Below are 17,826 nucleotides of genomic sequence, written 5' to 3'. Positions count from 1 at the left end.
ACATTTTATGGGAAATAAACTGATTTGTAATTTTTTTAAAAATCTGTGTTAAGGGATTCCCTGGTGGCGCAGTGGTTGAGAGCCCGCCTGCCGATGCAGGGGACACGGGTTCGTGCCCCGGTCCGGGAGGATCCCACATGCCGCGGAGCGGCTGGGCCCGTGAGCCACGGCCGCTGAGCCTGCACGTCCGGAGCCTGTGCTCCGCAACGGGAGAGGCCACAACAGTGAGAGGCCCGCGTACCGCAAAAAAATTAAAAATCTGTGTTAAAATATTTTTTAATCTTTCATGTTTTGATCAATAATGATAAATTTTCTTCTTTGTATCTTTGGTCTTTAACACAGTCCCAAGCTCACATTTTAGGTACTGAGCAAATGCTTAACTGGAATGTGAAGTTCAACCAAAGTCAACTGCTGATGTGGTGACTGGCAAAACAATCCAGAAATCCAGACCCTAATGGGATATACAATGAAAACAGCAATTATGCACTTAGCGTTCCTTTACTCAAAGTTGTTCTAAATGTACAAATACACTTTGCATATCTCAGGTGGGCAGCCATTCATATAAATATTGTGAAAGGGGTTTTTAAAGTTTTTCTGTTAAAAATAGCAAAGCCTTCATTGCAGATCAAAAGTCCCATATTTTAAGATAATGTCAAAATCTTAAATACTTCTAGCTCTTTGGAGATAGAAACACAGTGAGAGATAACCTAGGCAGCGTATGAGTGCCTTTTCTCTGCTTCCCACTTCCCTTAACACCCTTTCTCAGGGTTCTGTGCCGGTGGGTAAGATTACGGTCAGAAGCAAAACCTGACACTAATGCGTAAAGATACATGCACCCAATGTTCACAGCAGCACTACTGACGAGAGCCAAGACATGGAAGCAACTCAAGCACTGTCAACAGGCAAATGGATAAGGAAGATGTGGTACATATAAACAATGGACTATTACTCAGCCATAAAAAGAATGAAATGCCGTCATTTGTAGCAACGTGGATGGACCTAGAAAACATTATGCTTAGCGAAATTAGACAGAGAAAGACAAATGCTGTATGATATCACCTATATGTGGAATCTAAAAAAATACAAATGAATATATATATATGCAAAGCAGAAACAGACTCACAGATATAGAAAACAAACTAGTGCTTAGCAGAGGGGAGAGGAAAGGGGGGGCAAATTAGGGGTATGAGATTAAGAGATTCAAACTACTATGTATAAAATAGATAAGCAACCAGGATTCACTGTACAGCACAGGGAATTATAGCCTTTATCTTATAATAACATTTAATGGAGTATAATCTGTAAAACACTAAATCACTGTGCTGTACACCTGAAACTAATATAATATTGTAAATCAACCATATGTCAATTTAAAAAAAAGGCAAAACCAGAAGGAAAAAGTCAAGAATTACAACAAATAAGGAGAATGCTTGACAAATGTCAATTTTGTTAATTTTCTCCGCAAGGTTAATATTGTGGTACTATTTTATAAAAGGTCATTTGGGGACATCTCTATTTAATCTGTCTTACGTGGTTTGAGACTAAATGATTTCTACTCCAGAGAAAGTACTATCGTGAGAAGATTTTGGTTATTTAGTACTGTAGCGTTTGAATAGCAGAAACTGAATTTTTGTTAAAGTGAAAACTATCTGGTCAGTAATTGGATCCCCAAATAATTTAACAAACCTTAAAACAGTCTGTGAGTTCTAAGGGCTCTGGAGTTCAGATCGACTTCTAATCCATTACATCTCACTCTAATAATCACTCTTTTAGAAAAGTTAAAGGCAAAATGATACCTACTACACCTCCATTTTAAGAAAATACCCTATAAAAATGGCGTGTTCCATGAAAATGTTTGGAGGATATTAAACACATTACATACTGTCTCCTTCACTGAGAACCCCTAGTAAATTTTTCTCTGAAGAGTTCAATTCCAGGCATTTGAAGGAATGACTTTTAAAATTATATTGCAGTGAATCTTTTTTTTTTTGCACTGAATCTTGTTCTAACTGTGATGCTCTCTCTACATTTGTTCCTGAAAAATGTAGAGTCAAACGCACGTCCCTCCCAAGGAGGAATACAAACCCTCTTAGCGTTCATTGTTCTTTCATAAACCTTACCTCTAGCTGCATGTTTTTTCTTTTTATTTCCCTCTAGATTTGATTCCTTACTCTCAAAAAACTTGCATTTAAAAAGTCATCTTTGAGTTCTAATATTTTCTCCCCTAAAGATACGGAAAAGGAAAAAGGAAAAACAACAACAACACCCTTAGCATAAGTTAAACCAGAAAATGCCAGAACTTCAAAAGAGCTCGAGTAAAAAAAAAAAACACAAAAAAAACGCAGGCAAGATTCACCCATGGCTGATAAAAGTAGTAGCTGCAAGTCTGAGGAGATACAGGATACTTAAATAGTCTCAGAATATCTCCTGAAGATATCTCACATATTACAAAGGGGAAACATAACTTTACAACAAAGAAACCTGGCAGATACCACCTAACCACACGATCGATGGTAATGTCACCACAAATACAGTATCTCGATATGTACCCCTCGATATTATGCCCTTGAGATGGGCACAACACCACTTCCGTAGGATTCTCGCCAAAAAGGCAGGACCTCAATCTAATCATGAAAAACATGACATGAATCTGAAGTGAGAAACATTGTACAAAATAACTAGTACTATTCAGAAGTGTCAGGGTCATGAAAAATAAGGAAAAACTGAGGAACTGTCACAGACTGGAGTAGCCTAAAAAGGTATGACAACTAAACGCATTGTCAGACCCTTGACTGGGCCCTTAACAACAAGAGCGTTAGTGGGAACCTGGTGAGATGCAGAGGACGTCTACGGTTGCTCACCAGCGTAAAGGTCAAGTCTTTTTTACCAGTGGTAACCGCCTGGTTTCAGTGACCACACTACGGGTAAGCAAGGTGCTGCAAGGGGGGAAGCAGGGTGAAGGACATGTGGGAATTCTCTGCACTATGTTTGCAACTTCTCAGGACGTGTAAATAAAAAGTTTAAAAAGTTTTACAAAGTCATCTTCTATCTTTTCATAAGTAGAGTTTTCATAATTACCGTTTGACATTCCCCCAATTTGTCCTAAGCTCTCAGCTTGCCATTTTTTTATCCCATTGGACTGCCTCAGAAAATTGTATCTAGTGTCAATTCAAATATTGTATTTCAAAGACCATCTTCTCCATAAAACAGCCTCTGATTACCCAGACCTCAGATTTCTAGCATTGTACCCTAATCTAGAATTTTACTATGCATTGTTATATAGTTTTTAAAGTTCTTTTATGCTTGTATTTCTCATTACCACCACTATAAGAAAAGTCTCCAGAAAGCAGGGACAGATTTACATTCCTTTTCCTGATCAGCACTGAGCTAAGTATACGGTAAATGCTTCTTAAATATATGTTGACTCATTCACCCACAAACTAAGGAAACTAAAGATTTGGAAGTCCACATCACCCATTTATTCCCTCTTTGTGTTATTAGACACCAAATACAGGACGAAACGGGCCATTAGTTATGCGCTAAGGATGGCAATTCTAATACTTTCTTGTTCACAGGAAGTCTCTAAAATGTACAATGCTTCCTTCAATTTAATAAGTTAATCTGGGTTGAATAAGTACCATAATCCATGCTAGAATTGCAATAATTAGTAGAAATATGGGCCTAAATTATAAATCTTTAAAATCTCATTTAAAAATCTGTTAAAATTCCTCATCCAATCATAATATGAAACGTGTAATAGTAAAAGCAGCTGTCACAAATAAGATTCAAAGATACTGATGTTTGAAGAGATGTTTTCCATGACCAGGGCTGCTTCCTTAGAGTATTCCTAGGATGTCTACTGAGCTGCTAAATTCATGCAGTGGGAACAAATGTCTGTTTTCTTTGCCAAGAAAATACCATAGATGAATATTAAAAACAGTTCTGTTAGCCAAAATTCACATCTGCACACACTTAAAAGTGTAGCTTTTCTTTTTTTCCAATAATAATTTGTAATACATTGTGAACATTTAAAAAAATAGCATACAATACTCTGCACCTGGCTGGTTAGCTGTGTTTTAGCCATAAGTGCAATGATACAGCCTATACTATTACTGAAATTGATTAGTGTGCTCTGTGGATATATGCACGCATATGTGTGTATCTATTAGTAACTTTTTTTGACATATATCTCAGCGTTCTCTCTCTGCCTCTCTCTCCATATGTATATATTCAGAATATAAAATTCAAAACATACCCTAATGTTGTAATCAATTTAAAAAGAGAAAATATTTTTAAGGGTTTTATAATTTTAAGAGACAGGAGTCAGATTTTTCTACATAATTTGGGGATTCCAACATTTAAAAAAAAAAAACTTCTCAACTATCAAAGTGATATTGTTTTTTTAAAAGGACATTCTTTCACTGAGAGTGACATATTACAAGCAATGGTGGGGTTTTTTTTTCCACCAGTTTTTCGTGTGTAGGAGAAATATATTTTGGGCCTGATTTCAATACTGTTGTTTTTGCAAAAATTTTATAGTTAGTTAAGTAGTAGAGGTTCTCAATCTAATGCAATATTTAGAATATGTCCATAAACTATTATCTTAAATCATTTGGATGTTTAAAAAGAATGATTAACATGGAGAGTCAAGACCAAGAATAACTTGTATCTTAAAAAGAGGCACTTAAGGGCTTCCCTGGTGGCGCAGTGGTTGAGAGCCCGCCTGCCGATGCAGGGGACACGGGTTCGTGCCCCGGTCCGGGAGGATCCCACGTGCCGCGGAGCGGCTGGGCCCGTGAGCCATGGCCGCTGAGCCTGCGCGTCCGGAGCCTGTGCTCCGCAACGGGAGAGGCCACAACAGTGAGAGGTCCGCGTAGCGTAAAAAAAAAAAAAAGAGGCACTTAAAATATCTGTGTATTACTGTTATTTAAGAAGCCACATGTGTGTCCTAGGACACACTCAAATAAACCAGGACCTCCGTGTCTCATAAGCATTTTCTCTGGTTAGTGTGACCTCACCTGACTCTTCATACGTTAGGTTTGTTTTGAGAAGTCATTTTCTAAAATTCATCAGCCTAGTGATAAAATATGCTAGTGCGAGAAATAAAATATGCTGACATATGTTGCTTCATTACATTAAAATTAATTCCCCCACAGGGAAAACTATCAAATACCAGATACTTCTCTGATTATGTAGAAATTCCAAAGAATCTATAAAAAAAGTGACTGGAACTAATAAGTGAGTTTAGAAAGGTCACAGGATAAACAATCACTATAACAAACTCGATTGTATTTCTGCATATTAGTAATGAACAATTGGGAATTAAAGTTAAAAACATGAAATGATAGGCATAAATCTAACAAAATAAATGCAACATCTATATGCTAAGAGCTATAAACACTGATGAAAGATATTAAAGAAAACTAAATAAATGAGAAGACAGGCTAAGTTCATGGACTGGACTACTCAATATCATTAAGATTTCAATTTTTTCCAAACTGAGAAATAGATTTAACGCAATTAAAAGAAAAATCCCAGCAGGATTTTGTGTAGAATTCATTATGCTGATTCTAAGAGCAAAGGAACTACCATAGGCAAAACAATTTTGAAAAAGAACACAGTTGGACAACTCACATTACCAGTCTCCAAGACTGACTATAAAAGCTGCAATAATTAAGATGGTGTGGTACTGGAAAAGGAAAGACATATATGTCAATAGGACAAAATTAGGGAGTCCAGTAGTGCTGCACGCATGGACAGTATCCTGATTTTCAATGAAGCTGCAAAGGCGATTCAATACAGACAAGACAGTCTTTTCAACAAACAGTGCTAATACAACGGAATCTTAATCTGCATCTTGCACCACTCCCCAAAATTGACTCAACATTGAACATAAATATAAAACTTAAAACTACAAAACTTGTAAAAGAAAACAGGAGAAAACCCCTGTGACATTAAGTTAGGCAAACATTTTCTTAGATGTGACACCAAAAGCACTATCTATAAAAGAACAAAATGATAAACTAGACTTCATAAATATTAAGAACCGCTGCTCTTTGAAAGATAAAGGAATGAAAAGAAGCCACTGACTATGAAAAGGGTTTTCAAATCACATATCTTATAAAGGACTTGTATCTAAAATACATAAAGAACTCTCAAAATTCAGTAATAAGAAAGTAAACAACTTAATATAAAATTAGAAAAACACTTAAATAAACACTTTACCAAGGAAGATATTCAGGTGAGCAATGCACACGTGAAAAGATGCTCAGCATTATTAGTTAGCAGGGAAATACACACGCAATGAGGTACACCTATTAGGATGGCTAAAGTAATACTACAAACTCAAGAATACCAAGTGCTGGTGAGGAGGCAGAGCAACTGGAACTACTACGCGTTGCTGATGGGAGTGCAACATGATACGACCACCGCGGAAAGACTGGCAGTTTCTAGTACCGTTAAAAACTAGATTTACCATGTAACGCAGCAATCCCACTCCTTGCTATTTACGCAAATGAAATAAAACATTTATGTTCACACAAAGTCTTTACATGAATGCTTAACAGTCCCCAAATTTCTCAACAAACTGGTACATCCATGCAATATTATTATTTAAAAAAAAACGAGCTACTGTGACACACACGTGAATGAATCTCAAATGCATGATGTTAAAGGAAAGAATCAGACTCAAAAGGCTCATATCGAATGATCCATTTATATGACACTCCGGAAAAGGCAAATCTATAGCTGCAGAAAACAGATGAGCGGGTCCCAGGAGCTGGGGCTAGGGGGAGGAACAGGGGTGACACCCAAGGTCTGGAGGAATATCTGAGCTGATGGAACAGTTATCTTGATTGTGGCGATGGTCTGTCAAAATCTGTGGAATTATACGTAATCTGTATGTAAGTTATATCTTGATTAAAAATATTTTAAAAAGAGAGCAATCAATGAAGAGTTACAGGAGTATCGGAAAGAGCATGATTTCTCAGAAGCTGGTGTAGGAAGGGGGAGACGGACAGGCCATGTGCTGAACGAGGATGAGTTTGGCAGGTCTTCCAGGCAGAGGGCACTGCCCGCGTGGAGCCAAGGAAGGGAGAGTGTTTGCAGCCTGCTTGTTTACAGAGCGAGTGTCTGGCCTGGGCACAGCACAGATGTGTCTGTGGTGGGGGAGACAGTTAAAGGTAGAAGAAGACACAACTTCACACTCATTTTGATGGCTACTATAAAAACAAAAGAAACAAAGCAAAAACAACAAGTGTTGGCAATGATGTGGAGAAACTGGAACCCTTGTGCACTGCTGGTGGGAATGTAAAATGGTGCAGCAGCTACAGAAGACAGCACGGCAGATTTCTCAAGAAATTAACAACAGAATTATCATATGATCCAGCAATTCCATTACTCAATATATACCCCAAATAACTGAAAGTGGCAACTCAGACATCTGTATACCCATGTTCATAGCACCATTATTCACAATGGCCAAAAGGTGGAAGCAACCCAAGTGTCCATTGACGGGATGAATGGGTAGACAACATGTGGTCTATACATACATACAATGGAATATTATTCAGCCTTGAAAAAAAAAAGAAGTTCTGACATACGCTAAAAGGTGGATAAACCTGGAAGACAATATGCTAAGTGAAATCTGCCAGTCACAAAAAGACAAACGCTGCTGGATTCTACTCGTGTGGGGCACCTAGAGTCGTCAGATACAGAGACAGAAGGTAAAATGGTGGTCTCCAGAAGCTGGGGGATGGGTAAATAGGGAGTTAGTGCTTAATGGGCATCATGTAGGTTTTGCATGAAGAAAGAAGTTCTGGAGATGGATGGTGCAATAGTTTAAATGCACTCAATGCCACTGAACTGTGCACTAAAAAATTAAGGTAATTAAAATTAATAAGAGGGAAAAAAAGGAGAAAATAGAAGAGAGAAATGAGCTTATATAAATCCTTTGTCAGAAAACTAAGGTGCCATGGTAACTCACTTTGTCGTGGGCAATGGTACCCGGAAGGTTTTAAGCGGGAGTGGGAAACGCCATTCGCTTACAGTCCACCTTGTCCTGAAGGTTCTGCCTGACTGTTCCTTGGTGCTTCTCAGGGCAGCTGTCCAACAGATCTAGACGGAGGCTCTGATTTCAGTCACATGGAATCAGAGTTTCATTCCTTCCATTGTCCCCGCCTCATTAAAATAACTCTTTGAGGCGAGAGGCCATTTTGACGTTGCCAGGGCCTGATCCAGCCCAGCAATGAGATCTGTCTTTTAGGAAGACCCCTGCCCTGTGTCTCAGTCTTACCTTCTTCTCTTTGAGGCCAGATGGTCCTGTGTCCCTCAGGGGCCTCAGACTACCAGCCTGCTCTGTCTCGGGGGTGTTACCATGTTCTCCTTTCATCCCCACCAGACGCAGGGCTTGACTCTCCTTGAGAGACGAGGAGTCTAATGTCAGAGAGGCCCACATTTCCTTTGACCCTCAGGAAGATTCCAGAAGCTAAGATGAGAGCCAGATGAACAGGCTGCAGGACAACCCTCTTCGAGGCTAATGAGGGCACAGCCGCCCTGCCCTGACAGAAAGATGAGTCAGGGGACAGGGATTCAGGCAGGGGTGGGCAGGGGCTACTGATGTCACAATCACGCTGAACAGTTTCTGATGTAACTCGTGTAACTGCTCATGTAACTCCAGGGTTGAGTACCAGCACATCCCTTTCTTTGTGACTCTGGTCTCCCAGGGGCAGAAAATGGGAAGACAGTTGAAGATGCCCTAGGGCCTACGGGCAGGGCAATAAGATAACTAGATGGGGACTTTTGTACATCACTGTTCAGCTTACAAAGTGGTTATAACATAGAACATTTATAAAAAACTGAAAAATGTAATTTAAAAATCCCATATAAACCCATCACACAAGGAAATGAGCTAGCATATCTCCACTTTTCCCCTAAATGTAAGTTTATCTATAGCTTACTTTTTCTTAGTCTCACGTCCCATATCAAATCCCTCAGAAAGTCGTGCTGGCTCCAACTTTAGAATACATCCAGAACCTGACCACCCGCGCTGCTGCCACTCTGGTCTACGCCACCACCTCTCAGGAGGGTTACTGCAGTGCCCTCGTCATTGGCCTCTCACCCGTGCTCTCACACGACTAGAATGACCTTTTCCAGCCTGAGTCAGATCACGGCACGGTACTCGGCTTTCTTCCATGCCTGCAGTTAAAGTCCTTACGACAGGCTCGAAGGGCCTGTGTGGTCAGGACCCCTGGGGTCCCCCGAACCTCATCTCCCATTTCCTCTCCCTGGGCTGCTCTGCTCTCTTCACAGCGGCTTCCCTGCTGTTCCTTGGCCATGCCAGCCATGCTCCCGCTGCCATGTCCTTGCACTGGCTGTTCACCCTGCCGTACATTTCTTCTTCCAAATACCTACAAGGCCGACTCAACCCCTTCACTGACCTTATCAGTGAGGCCAATACTGACCACACTACTTAAATGGTCCCAACTCTGGAACTCCAGAGCCTCCCCTGATCTTCTCTATCATTTTATTCAATAGCACTCGGACACGTTTAAAAATTCTGTGTATGCTGCTTACACAGCACGTTCTCGGCTTACGGTCTGTCTCTCCTGCTGGAATGTGAGCTCTGAGAAGGCAGGAATACCTGGCTCTTTGTGCGCTGCTGTAGCAAGCGTCTAGGACCACTCTACACAGAACAGGTATCAAACGCTAAAAGCATTACAAACGTGCCATTGCCTGCTCATTCCCCTTAGCATCAGTTCTTCTTTTTTAAATAACAGTCCCCCCAACTTGTAATGCGCACATGCTAACAAGTCCCTGCTTCTGCAGGCACAGCCCTAGGGCTAAGACTCCTCCAGTGGAGCGTGAGTGGGGATGACGCATGCGATCGTTGCCATGGCACCTCCTAAAAAGTACTTACTTGTCCTCATCTTCCTCCCCACTTCCTGCTGGTTGAGAAGTGGTGACAGCTGGAACCATCTAAGGCAGAGGCGGAAGCTCCACATTGAAGATGACAGAGCCATTCACGAGCCAGCCTGGGTTCCTAAATGACCTAGTGGGACGGAACAATTTGTTCCCACCCCTGAACCAGACTGTGATGAGAGAGTGAAGTAAACTCCCAATCTCACTTGTCCACGGTTTTGGGGTTCTTTTTTTACAGCAGCTTAGGCTCACTGTGAAGAATATGGAGAAGACTGTATACAATTTTTCACTTGTGATTTATCAATATAGTGAATTATACTAATAGCATTCCTAATATCAAGCCATCTTTGCATTCCTGGAATAAAACCCATGTGATCATGGTATATGATGTTTTAAATGCACTATTAGATTCTATTGCCTAATATTTTATTTCATTTTTTAACAATATTCAGAGTGAGATTAATTTCTGTTTAGAGGGATATATTTCTGGGGTTTTTATTATCAATATTATGCTAACCAGGAAAAATTACTAAGTCAAAAGAGATAGATATTTTTAAAGTTAATAACTTAGGTTACTGAAGGCTTTCAGGAAGGTTGTACCAATTTCTACTCACACTAACAACGTTTAGAGTATTTATTCACTGCACGCTTGGTATTTGGTATTATTAATTTAAAACAAAACATGGTATTATTAAAATAATGTGTTTATTCAATGTATGCAAAGTAGCATCTTGTCTCAATTAGTGTTTCCTTGATTACTTGTGAAGATGCAGAAGTTTATTTAAGCCAACTGCACTTTTCCTAGTCATGTACATCATTTTTTTTTCTGTATCCTGTAATGTATTCAATTCAACTCAGTTAGTTGACCACTTATAATCATTATTTAATCATCACAATATTGAATCAGGAAACCCTGCCTCACATAGCATGATTGCTTCCCTTCCATTATGAACAGTGGTTAGAACAAGACGTGACTCTCAGCCCAGAGCTCTTCCACTGCACTATGCTCTGACACTCAACACCCAACACCTAACGCCCATCAGCTCACCATCTGCCCTCCCCTCACAGAGACTCTCTAAGCAAAATAAGGCAAGAGTGTGGATAGGAAGGCTCTGTCTCTTTACTCCAACTTCCTTAAGTCTCCTAATAAACTTTTGAGCTAAGTGCATTGAATGCTACTGAAATGTTAGTCTGGTGTGGAAAAAAACATCAGTAAAGGCTAGTTGGGGTATTAAAATAACTAGAGTCTAGTTATCTAAACCTAAGTTCAGTATTACTGTCAAAAAGGCACTCATTTAAAATATATGTATTCAGCATTATAATATTTAATAATTAAGTCATAGGATATATAAAAAGAAAAGATACCTCCTTTACATAAAAAGTACCTTCATAATTAGGGTAATCATATAACTTAGCATGCAAGCTGGGACATGTTTAAGAGTGAAAGAGGCTAGGGAAACGTTAAATCATACAGGATACTGGGACAACAGGTATAAACAGGGACTTTCCTGGGCAAATTGGGATGTATAGGCTCACTATTTATGGTAAACTATCAAGATAGTGCCATAAATTATTATTTATGTTGTTATTTGTAATCATGTCATCATTGATGAAGATACTAATAAAACAGATTTTTTCATTTTATTTTCTTCAGTGTTATGAAAAAAAGATGCTGTGTCCAATAAGACTCCTATAAGTTTGGCCATGAAGCTGAAAGAATCAAAAAGGATTGTACAATTATCATTACTAATCTTAAACACACACACACACACACACACACAAAGAGAAACTCTGACAACAACAATTATTAGTAAGGAGACTGAATCATTAATCAAAAAACTCCCAACAAACAAAAGCCCAGGACCAGATGGCTTGACGGGTGAATTCTACCAAACATTCAAAGATATTTAATACCTATCCTTCTCAAACTTTTTCAAACAATTTAAGAGGAAGGAATCCTTCCAAACTCATTTTACAAGGAAGGCCAGCATTACTCTGATACCAAAACCAAACAAAGACACCATAAAAAAGAAAATTACAGGCCAATATCCCTGATGAACATAGATGCAAAAATCCTCAACAAAATATTATCAAACCAAATTCAACAATACACTAACAGTATCATACACCATGATCAAGTAGGATTTACTCCAAAGCAAGAATGGTTCATAATTCTAATGGTTCATAAGGTGATGACACACCACCTTAACAAAATGAAAGATAAAAATCATTGACCATTTCAATAGATGCAGAAAAAGCATCTGACAAAATTCAACATCCATTTATAAAAGCTCTCAACAAGGAGGAAATGTACCTCAACATAATAAAGTCTGTGTATGACTATCATATACAACTGTGGAAAGCCAAAAGCTTTTCCTCTAATATCAGGAACAAGACAAGGATACTCACTCTGGTCACTTTTATTTAACATAGTATTGGAAGTCCTAGCCACAGCAATTAGGCAAGAAAAAGAAATAAAATGCATCTAAACTGAAAAGGAAGAAAAACTGTCACTGTTTACAGACGACATAATACCATATATAGAAAACCTTAAAGACTCCACCAAAAAATTGTTAGAACTAATAAATGAATCCAGTAAAGCTGCAGGATATAAAATTAATATACGGAAACCTGTTGTGTTTCTATACACTAATAATGAACTATCAGAAAGAGAAATCAAGAAAACAATCCCACTCACAATTGAATCAGAAAGAATAAAAACCTAGGAATAAATTCAGCCAAAGAGGTGAAAGACCTGTACACTGAAAACTATAAAACACTGCTGAAGGAAATTAAAGAAGACACAAATAAATGGAAAGATATTCTGTGCTCATGGATTGGAAGAATTAATACCATTAATATGTCCATACTACCCAAAGCAATCTACAGATTTAATGCAATCCCTACCAAAATTCCAGTGGCATTTTTCACAGAACTAGAACAAATAATTCTAAAGATTGTGTGGAAACACAAAAGATCCTGAATAGCCAAAGCAATCTTGAGAGAGAAGAACAAAGTTGGAGATATCATGCTCCCTGGTTTCAAACTATACTACAAAGCTATAGAAATAAAAAAGTAGTACGGTATTGGTATAAAAACAGACCTACAGATCAGTGGAACAGAATAGAGAGTCCAGAAATAAAACCGCACGTGTATGGTCAATGTACGGCACAGGAGGCAAGAGTGTACAACGAGGACAGGACGGCCTCTTCAATAAGTGGTGCTGGGAAAACTGGACAGCTACGTGAACAAGGATGAAACTGGACCACTATCTTACACCACATACAAAAATAAACTCAAAATGGGCTAAAGACTTGTACGACTTGAAACCATAAGAATCCTGGAAGAAAACATCAGCGGTAAGCTTCTGACATCAGTCTTAGCCGTGTTTTTTTGGATCTGACCCCAAAGGCAAGGACAACAACAGCAAAAGTAAACAAATGGGACTGCCTCAAACTAAAAAGCTTCTGCACAGCAAAGGAAACCATCAACAAAATGAAACGGCAACCTACTGAATGGAGAAGGTGTTTGCAAATTATGTCTGATAAAGGGTTAATATCCAAAATATATATAAAGAACTCATACAAATCAACAATAAAAACTAAACTAATTAAAAAATGGGCAGAGGATCTAAATAGACATTTTTTCAAAGACATACAAATGTCCAAGAGACACATGAAAGGATGCTCAACAACACTAGTAATTAGGGAAATGCAAATCAAAACTACAATGAGCTGTCACCTCACACCTGTCATGATAGCTGTTATCAAAAAGACGAGAAATAACAAATGCTGGCAAGGATGTGGAGAAAAGGCTACATCTGTACACTGTTGGTGGGAATGTATATTGGTGCAGCCACTACAGAATATGAGAAATTAAAGATATAACTACCGCATGATCTAGCAATTTCACTTCTGGGTATCTACTTGAAAAAAATGAAAACACTAATTTGCAAAGATATATACTCCTCTATATTCACTGCAGCGTTATTTCCAATAGCCAAGATATGGAAACAACCCAAGTAGCCATCGATGGATAAAGAAGACGTGGAATACTACTTAACCATGAAAAGAAAGAAACCTTGCCACGAGCAACATGGATAGACCTTGAGGGTTTTATGCTAAGTGAAATAAATCAGACACAGAAAGACAAATAGTGCATGATTTCACTTATATATGGAATCTAAACAGCAAAACAAAACCCAGACCCATGGATACAGAGAATAGTTTGACCGGTTGCCAGAGTGGAGTGGAGGTTGAGGGGCAAGATGAACTGGGTGAAGGGTATTAAGAAGTACAAACTTCCAGTCATAAAATAAGTAATAAATTAAATAAAGTAAACAATGGGGATGTACTGTATAGTATGGGGAATAGAGTCAATAATACTGTGTTAACTTTGTATGATGACAGATGGTAACTAAACGTACACTGTGGTGATCATTTCGTAATGTAGAGAAATGTTGAATCATTATGTTGTACACGTGAAACTGATATAATATTGTACGTCAAGTATACTTCAAATAAATAAATAAATAACACTCCTGTAGGTAGGTTTGGCCACGAAGCCAAAAGGATCAAAAGAACTGTACAGGGCTTCCCTGGTGGCGCAGTGGTTGAGAATCTGCCTGCCGATGCAGGGGACACGGGTTCGAGCCCTGGTCCGGGAGGATCCCACATGCCGCGGGGCAACTGGGCCTGTGAACCACAACTACTGAGCCTGCGCGTCTGGAGCTTGTGCTCCGCAACAAGAGAGGCTGCGACAGTGAGAGGCCCGCACACCGCGATGAAGAGTGGCCCCCGCTCGCCGCAACTAGAGAAAGCCCTCGCACAGAAACGAAGACCCAACACAGCCAAAAATTAATTAATTAATTAATTAAATTAAAATTAAATTAAAAAAAAAAGAACTGTACAGTTATCAATACTAACCTTAAACACACACACACGCAAAAGGCTCTGGGCACAAATACCTGCTCATTTACTTGCTCCCGACTCTCTTAGTTTGGGTATCAGTCTCTGAGGACGGCAAGTAAACTGCTCTACTTTCAATAACTTACCTATTACTATCACTTGCTGCACTGACCTAAGAGTTTTTTCCTTTATTCTAGGTAAAAATTTTTCCCTTAAGAACGTCCAAAAAGGATAAAACCAACAACAACTGGCGAGTGGCAGAACTCCCATTTATACTGGTGCGATTAGAGTATTAGAAAGTTAGGCTACAGAATGACAAGGGGGGTTAATCTTAGAAACTTTAAATGTTTACTTTAAAAATAAACAATGATTCATTTATAATTCTAGATTTGATTTTCAAATAATCCCTAACATAAAATACACTGTCTTTTCATTTCCTCCTAGTAAAACTTAGCTCTCCAGCCTAGGAAAGCTATAGCCTCGGAAGTGAAGCTACTGCTTTGCTCTCCCAGATCTGCTGGAAAACAGGAGCCCTCCGCTACAGGATGCAGCGCAGGTAGAGGGGGTGCGAGCGGTTCTCAGGGAAACGGTGGGGAGCTGTGCATCAGGCAGCAGCGCTTCTCCACCTCACCCGCCCGCGACTCTGCAGCCCACGCAGGAGAGGGCGGTAAAACCCTGGCAACGTAACTATTCAAGCACGAATGATGACAGATCCTCTGCTACTTCGGCTGAATAAGCAGACACCCCAGATACGATTCCAGTATTTAGTGGGAGCACTGTGAAACAGGTGCCTCGCATCAGAATCAGAAGAAGTGGGAGAGAGCTGGAAATTGATGTTAAACTGAGTCTCAAAGGAACACACAGTTCCTCTTGTTACACAGAGATACATTAACTGATTGAACTAAAATATCTGGTTTGGACTGATTTGCATATATTGTCAAAATGACAAAATACTTAGCTTTTGTATAAGACATAGCCCCTTTCACCATTCAAAAGAAGGTTTACGATTGAGGCCATTTGAAGATACTTTAAAATTCTAAACAATATAAATGAACACCAATCCATCATATTCAAATTACGAACACACCCAAAGTTTTCCAAGTTTCCATTTGTGCAAGTTTTTTCTTTTCCAGATTAATTTATTGTTACTTTGAGAGGTATCATTAGAGTCCATTATACCAAGCTGTGGGTTAAAAACCCAGAAGAAAACCCCGACTTGAAGTTCATCAACGTTTGTGGAATACTGTAAAAATCAAATGGGATGTTGTTTGTCAATCCATTTTTATAAATCTGAACTGTTCGAGAATCATATTTAAAAATTTAAGGATACAAACTTCACATTTTTAGCAAAGGAAAAACTCAGGGAAAAGATCAAAGTAAAAAGAACAGAATTGAGATTAGAAATCCATTTTAAGCCAAAATGACGTCTTCATAAGTTAATATTAATCCTTTAATTATAAATTTCAAAGGTTTAAGTAGTTTCTATGACCTTAGCTTTGAATAATTGTACCACATGGAGCTTTTCTTAAATTTGAAAAAGATGCTGAATTGTTGCTCAAAGCCTTTTAATGACTTCAGGCTGGCAGAATTCCAGTATAATCCTTCAGATACCATTAAAATTACAGACCAGGAGCCCAAGCGGGTAAGTACTATGTCAATTTCATAAGAGCATTTTACTTAGTACGGTGTGGAAAATGCTTGATGTGTTCATATATTTTAAAATATCAAATCGTGAAGCTTAAAACAACTACTTATACTGGAGACTTCACAAAGGAATTGATAGATTACACTAAATACAAATAAGAATTTTGTGTATCATAAAATTAAATGACAAAATTAGAAGGCAAATACCAAAAGTACCTGCCACAAAGAGCTTCATCATCCTAAACATAAACAGGTTTATATAAGGTGATGAGGATAACACTAGACCATTAACAGAAGAGAAACTGACAAAGGAGGTGAACGAGCACTTCTCAGAAAATGAAACACGAATAACAAATCTATTATATATGTTCAGTCTCACTCTTAAAAATGCAAATTAGAAACAATTAACGTTTTTTACCACCCCCCACCCCAAATCAAAGAAGAGGTTTAATACTAAGGACTGTCTAGATAAAACAGATATTCTGTTGGGGAAAATACAAATTAGTACAACCGTTTTGAAAAGCAATTCGATCCTGTAATTCTACTGGGATCTTAAACTAAGGGGTAAAAAAAAGGGAAATGTTGACAAAATTTGATGTATGAAGATGTTAATTTTTGCATCAATTCACATAAAAATGTTTAAAGCTAAATGTTTAAAAATAAAGGAATTTCACACTAAATCATGCTACATCCATAAAACACAGTATTATGAAAAAATGAAAACTACATTTTCAAAGAATTCCAAATGACACTGGAATATTATTAGCATAGCTCTTAAAAAAGCAAAAGGCATAGCTGTTTATTTAGTATGATCTCAGTCAGCTAAGTTAATATAGCTATTTTATATACATATTAAATTACTACTATTGGTTATCTCTGGGTGGTGATAGTAACAAGGAATTTTATACCTCTCTATTTCCCATATTTTCTAAAATATCTTCTATTTCAAGAAAGGCTATTTTTAAAATAGCTAAATAGACTTCTGAAAGAATGGTAAATTTTAAATACCAAAGTTTTTTTGTTTTGTTTTTTTGCGGTACGCGGGCCTCTCACTGTTGTGGCCTCTCCCATTGCAGAGCACAGGCTCTGGACGCGCAGGCTCAGCGGCCATGGCTCACCGGGCCCAGCCGCTCCGCGGCACGTGGGATCCTCCCGGACAGGGGCACGAACCCGCGTCCCCTGCATCGGCAGGCGGACTCTCAACCGCTGCGCCACCAGGGAAGCCCCAAAATACCAAAGTTTTAATCAAACATCTGAGAGTTACCCACGACCATCATTTAATAATAATGTTCTTTAATTTTTCAAAGGTTCAGATTTTATGGACTTTTTTTCAATTTGGTTTAAAAAGATTTTAAAA

The 17,826-nt window shown here is 38.6% G+C and overlaps 1 protein-coding gene across 27 annotated transcripts in view; it reads right to left on the bottom strand.

Annotated features, from left to right (window-relative positions):
- CEP112 (centrosomal protein 112) overlaps positions 1-17,826 on the bottom strand; it is a 422,076-nt gene that overhangs the window by 131,423 nt on the left and 272,827 nt on the right. The window contains exon 1 of one of the 27 annotated variants that reach the window (XM_027080458.1): positions 8,294-9,092. The exons of 25 other annotated variants lie outside the window; for them this stretch is intronic. In XM_027080458.1, coding sequence (XP_026936259.1) covers positions 8,294-8,455 — 162 coding nt within the window. In that variant the 5' untranslated portion in view covers positions 8,456-9,092. Of the gene's footprint in view, positions 1-8,293; positions 9,093-15,885; positions 16,069-17,826 lie in introns of those variants that run through there. One more of the 27 variants, XM_027080450.1, reaches the window with a different exon arrangement.

This window comes from Aethalodelphis obliquidens, unplaced genomic scaffold (assembly GCF_003676395.1).
Source record: "Aethalodelphis obliquidens isolate GAN/ISIS:26980383/991018 unplaced genomic scaffold, ASM367639v1 scaffold44, whole genome shotgun sequence".
NCBI lineage: Eukaryota > Metazoa > Chordata > Mammalia > Artiodactyla > Delphinidae > Aethalodelphis > Aethalodelphis obliquidens.
The sequence above is the reverse complement of the archived record's forward strand: the minus strand, read 5'-3'. Positions and strand labels throughout refer to the sequence as shown.